This window comes from Olea europaea, chromosome 22 (genome assembly GCF_002742605.1).
Source record: "Olea europaea var. sylvestris chromosome 22, O_europaea_v1, whole genome shotgun sequence".
Lineage (NCBI taxonomy): Eukaryota > Viridiplantae > Streptophyta > Magnoliopsida > Lamiales > Oleaceae > Olea > Olea europaea.
In genome coordinates, this window is record NC_036258.1 from 7950229 (window position 1) to 7955953 (window position 5725).

Sequence of the window (5725 nt, forward strand, 5' to 3'; positions counted from 1 at the left end):
GACGCTTTCTTTATCATTCTCCGTAGATCACAAGCAAAATCCATTATAAAGACTTTAGATCATTCAACTTCATTTGGAGACTTTTCTTTCGTGGTAACAAGTTACTTCATTGATAATTATGTCCCAGTAGCCATCGTCATAGAAAAGATTTTTGAAAATTAAAATTCAAACTCACAAGTCAGTCAACACAAGTTTTAGCGACACGCGTCAGAAAAACTACACAATATTCCAATCTGGTCTTGCCAAGTAACTGGACTCAATTTTAAGTGGGCCATGATCACACGTGGCAACATCGTGGCTGGACACTGGGACACTCTGAGTAACTAGGATAATCGGAATATGCTTTACTATGATTATGATCTGTTCACATGCAGCTTCGTTGCTTTAAATACGGTACCAACTTTCCTTTCCCTCCATATGCCATACTCAGTTACACCCCCATCCCATCCTGTTCTTGATTCAATTCTTCCATAATAAGTGAAATACTTCTATTTTGCTATGTGGGTTTGTTCTTCTATTGTGAAATTTCTTCGTTTATCGTTTCTTGGAGGTGAAACTGATCTGTGAATTTCTGAAGAACACTGGTAAGTTGAGATATATACTCTGTTCGAATTCTTAGTTTCAGTAATGTTGTTTTTGTAATTCTTCCATGACTAAATAATTTTCGTTAAATTTTTCGTAAATTATAAAGTTCGAGTATAATTTAATATGGGCATGGAAGAAAATGATTAACTCAATAACCAGTTCGAATATACTGTGTTGGACAGTATGGAATGAGAAAAAATGCACTAAAATCTTGATTATGTACAGTGGCCTGAACATGACCTTTTGAGCAAAGGCGGATTTAGGGGGCCGCCGCCCTAGCTGGATTGGCAAGGAGAATTTTTTTAATTTTTATTTTATTTTATTTTTTGCCGATAATATATAGAATTTTTAGATTATATATTTGATAATTCATATTAACAACAAAGCTCAGTTGGTTAGCTCTTTCATTATTGAATTGAAGGTCTTGTACAGCAATATTTTTTATAATTTTTGTATTTTAATAATTTTTATCAAAACAAATGTAAGGAAGGTAATTTGAACCTGCTATATTCTTTAAACATATTGACTATTTTACCATCATGACACTTATTGATTTTCAGCACATAATGCTACAAAATAGTACATGTTTAATTTTAGTGGTTTAATGCAAGTAAAAACGTTCAAATCAGTGCTTTGTCCCCCTTCTTGATTTTCTTTTTCTTTTATTTTTTCCCTTTAATCAATTGATTTGAGAGTTTGGTTAATTAATGGGTGATGAATTTGTAGAAAATTTGTCTTTAGTGCCATTAGGAATCTTTCAACAAAACTTATTTAATTAATAAAAGGTTTCACTTTTCGTTAAAAAAAAATTGATTGTGAAAAAGTGGAATCATATAAACACATAAAATTGATATAAGCACATAAATAATTTCAATTTTGTTAATATGATAATGCTTGTTTAATTAACTTTAATTGTAAACTGAATATTGACATTTTGTTAATATATGTTGTCTATTTAATAAAAAAATAAATTAAGGTATTTTGCAGATTATGGAACGATTTTTTCATTTAAAATGAAAGTTCGTACCTAATTCTTGTTTTGGTGATATATTTAGTTCTTCTAACTCTAATCTATACGATTTTTTGAATATTATTTAATTAAATATTAATAAACAACTCCACTATTACGGACGTTGATCGTCGATAGTAAGCTATCAACGCTCGAGATTCTCCCTTGCTAAACTCGACCCCTGGATCCCCTGCTTTTGAGGAATTCAAGGGTTTACGTGAAAAATGAGAAATAAAGGGTTTATTTTAAAAGAAGTGATTTCTTGTAAAACTAATATAAGGGCCTGTTTGAATTATATTATTCCAAAAAAAAAAAAAATGTATTCTTAAACAGTGATTTAATATCATTTCAACTACACATTCTTCAATAAAATAATATTACACGCAAATCAAAAAATTTTCCTTATTTTTTAACCACACATTTCCCATCAATATACTATTCAAGAATGCATTATTACCAAAATAATGTGGTTCAAACACCCCCTAAATCTTGAAAATGGGTTTTTTTTTATAATGAAAGGTTTCTCTTAATTATTCAACTATTCTTTGTGATTTTTGGTACACAGTTTGAATTTTTTTATGCCTAAAAATAGTTTGAATTTTGTATGTCCTAGGAGTTCTCTTGTTATTCAAGAAATGAATTCTTGAGAATTGCCACTTGTGGGAAAATAAAATCTCAATTACTTGGTAAGAATTCACACTGATTTAGGCACAGATTATATGTTGTTGATTATGAGCTGCGTACACAATATTTCTGTTTTTGTGTCAAATCCATTACATACCACACAGTATTTCACGACTTCTACGGATGTAAGATACCAAATAAAGTCAAAATTTATGCTTCATTTTGTGGAGGATAATACACTATCTCCAAGTTTAGGTTACTGGAATTATGTAAAATTACAAGGGATAAAACAGTTCCCAACAACCCATGGAATGATGTAACTTATGCTCTTTGTTGGTTCCTCACCATGGAGAATTGAGATTTGCTGTCCAATTTTCTGTTCATTCAATTAATTATTGTCACATCATTATGTGTGAGAGAGAAAGTATTTAACTGCATGAAATAGTTATTAAAGTGGAAAATTAAAATTGATGACATGTTAATTTAAAATAATATATCAATAATCAATTGGGTTGACAGGTAAAATTAGACTGCAGATCTCAACTCATGGAAGCACAAGGGTTTTCATGAATACAATACAATTTCTTGTTTTCTTTCATTACTTGTCTTTTACGCTAATTCATGTTCACAACAAATTCTATGTTGTCAACTAGTTCAAGGGGTTCACTTGCTTTTGTTTCTTAAGTTGAAAAATCTCTTTTTTCTATACCTTCTCCTGATATTATAGTCTTTTTTTTAATAAATTTAGAGCCGACTATATGAATTACGTTTTGCCACTCCAAATAATTCGTTGTTGGATTTACTTGAAAATCAAAGCAATTAGATAATTAGAAACCACAATAGAGGTTATGTTCGTTATTATCTTCACGGTTTTTCTTTAACTTATCTCGGGGAAAGAGAACGAGTTTCAAGAAAATGGATTAAATAATGCATTATTTTGTTGTCCCATGATCATAGATTGAAACATGATGAGAGCTTTATTTCTATTGAAATTTGCACTAGATAACAACTACATTATCTTTTAAGAAAATAAATTAAGTCAACTGGTATCTTTATGAGTCCAGATTTTCTGCTACATCTGTTGATTGTTATTAAGACAATGATCATTAAAATAATTAAAATTTTATTCTTATTTTGACTATCTAGCCTGCTTTCACATTCTCCCTTTGATTGTCACACGTTCCTGCTTGTCTTCTTCCAGGAATTTACCCTGATTATGAGGATACTCAGGTGGAAGCCTGTTTTCATATATTGTTATCAAATATCTTTGTGTTTTTTACTGATAATGTGTGTTGGTGTTCTCAGGAAATACAGTACATAGAAAGTGATACGAGTTTAAGAGATAGTCATGGCTAGAGAACAATTAAACGTGCTTAATGCACTGGATGCGGCGAAAACTCAATGGTACCATTTCACTGCAATTGTGATTGCTGGTATGGGATTTTTCACTGATGCATATGATCTTTTCTGCATCTCTTTAGTAACGAAATTGCTCGGCCGCATATATTACCATGAAAATGGTGCTGCAAAGCCGGGGAATTTGCCTCCAAATGTCTCGGCTTCTGTCAATGGTATCGCATTGTGTGGTGCACTTGCCGGCCAACTCTTCTTCGGGTGGCTTGGGGACAAACTTGGTAGGAAAAAGGTTTATGGAATGACCCTTATGCTTATGGTTATCACCTCAATTGCTTCTGGACTTTCTTTTGGAGACGAGCCTAAGGCCGTTATGGCCACACTCTGTTTCTTTCGATTCTGGCTCGGGTTTGCCATTGGTGGTGACTACCCTCTTTCTGCCACAATCATGTCCGAGTATGCCAACAAGAAGACTCGTGGAGCGTTCATCGCTGCAGTTTTTGCTATGCAAGGTTTTGGGATTTTGGCTGGTGGAATGGTGGGAATTATCGTTTCTGCAGCATTTAAGGCAGGATATCCTGCCCCTGCTTATCAAGATAACGCTCTTGCTTCAACTGTTCCTGAAGCTGACTATGCGTGGCGTATAATTCTAATGTTTGGTGCACTTCCAGCCTTACTCACTTACTATTGGCGTATGAAGATGCCAGAAACTGCTCGTTACACGGCCTTAGTGGCCAAGAATGCCAAACAGGCCGCTGCTGATATGTCCAAAGTATTGCAAGTTGAATTAGAGGCAGAACAGGAAAAGATCGAAAAGGTTGAACAGGAAAAAGGGAACAGTTTTGGATTGTTTACAAAGGAATTCCTCAGGCGCCATGGACTTCACTTGCTTGGAACTACAAGTACTTGGTTCTTACTGGATATTGCCTTTTACAGTCAAAATCTTTTCCAGAAAGATATTTTCAGTGCAATTGGATGGATACCTCCAGCCGAAACAATGAACGCAATGGAAGAAGTTTACAGAATTGCAAGGGCTCAAACTCTTATTGCCCTTTGCAGTACAGTACCGGGCTACTGGTTTACAGTATTCTTTATCGACAAAATTGGAAGGTTTGCAATCCAAATGATGGGATTTTTCTTCATGACAGTATTTATGTTTGCCTTGGCTATTCCTTACAATCACTGGACACACAGAGAAAATCGAATTGGATTTGTGATCATGTACTCTCTCACTTTCTTCTTTTCCAATTTCGGTCCAAACGCCACCACATTTGTCGTTCCGGCTGAAATTTTCCCGGCCAGGCTTAGGTCGACATGCCATGGTATATCAGCAGCTGCAGGCAAGGCAGGATCCATAGTTGGAGCCTTTGGGTTTTTATACGCTGCACAGTCGACGGATCCGAACAAGACTGATGCTGGATATCCACCTGGTATTGGTGTTAAGAACTCGCTTATCATGCTCGGTTGTGTCAACTTCCTAGGAATGTTGTTCACGTTGTTGGTCCCCGAGTCGAAGGGAAAATCGTTGGAGGAAATGTCGCAAGAGAACGAGGAGGAAGATGGAAATGTAACAGAATTTAGGTCTAACGATACTAGGACAGTTCCAGTTTAGTTATCGTACATTTTCTTCTACTACTTATTGTAGATGTTTGCATAATTGCATCTATCTGAATATAAAATAAGAACCTTTTTATGTGCTTTTTATGGGCACTGGTTTTTCTATAGTGATTAGTTCTTATTCTTTACATATAGCTTGATGCTAATGTTTGAACAATCATTGGAATATCAAAGTACAAAGGGAAGAAAGCTTTTATGAATAAAGTTTCTTGTACATTCCATGGATGACAATTTGGATGACATTGTGTGCAAATTCAAAAATGCTTTGATGAGAAAGTGTGTTGAATTCAATCATGTGCCGACACGTGATACAATGTCAACAATAATGTCAAATAAATTGTACAAGTAATATGATTGATCATGTATAGCGAATAGTCTATTGGAATGCGAAAGCAAAATTGATCAAAAATTAATATTTTTTTTAATTCAATAAGCAAGATCGTCTAGATATTCACGTGTATGTCATAACAAAATTAAAGGATTCAAATCTTTTACCTAGGTTCAATAATCAACCTTGAATTAACTCTGATCCGCAAA

At 34.1% G+C, this 5725-nt stretch overlaps 1 protein-coding gene across 2 annotated transcripts; it reads left to right on the plus strand.

Annotated features, from left to right (window-relative positions):
* The first annotated feature begins 395 nt into the window (after window positions 1-395).
* On the plus strand, window positions 396-5299 carry LOC111371596 (inorganic phosphate transporter 1-4-like). 2 transcript variants are annotated; one of them, XM_022993663.1, is made up of 3 exons: window positions 396-584; window positions 3420-3448; window positions 3524-5299. In XM_022993663.1, exon 3 carries the CDS (start codon window positions 3567-3569, stop codon window positions 5181-5183), a length of 1617 nt encoding a protein of 538 aa, XP_022849431.1. In that variant the 5' UTR covers window positions 396-584; window positions 3420-3448; window positions 3524-3566; the 3' UTR covers window positions 5184-5299. The 2 variants fall into 2 exon arrangements, with proteins under 2 accessions (XP_022849431.1, XP_022849430.1); XM_022993662.1 differs by lacking the exon at window positions 3420-3448.
* The last annotated feature ends 426 nt before the right edge of the window (window positions 5300-5725 follow it).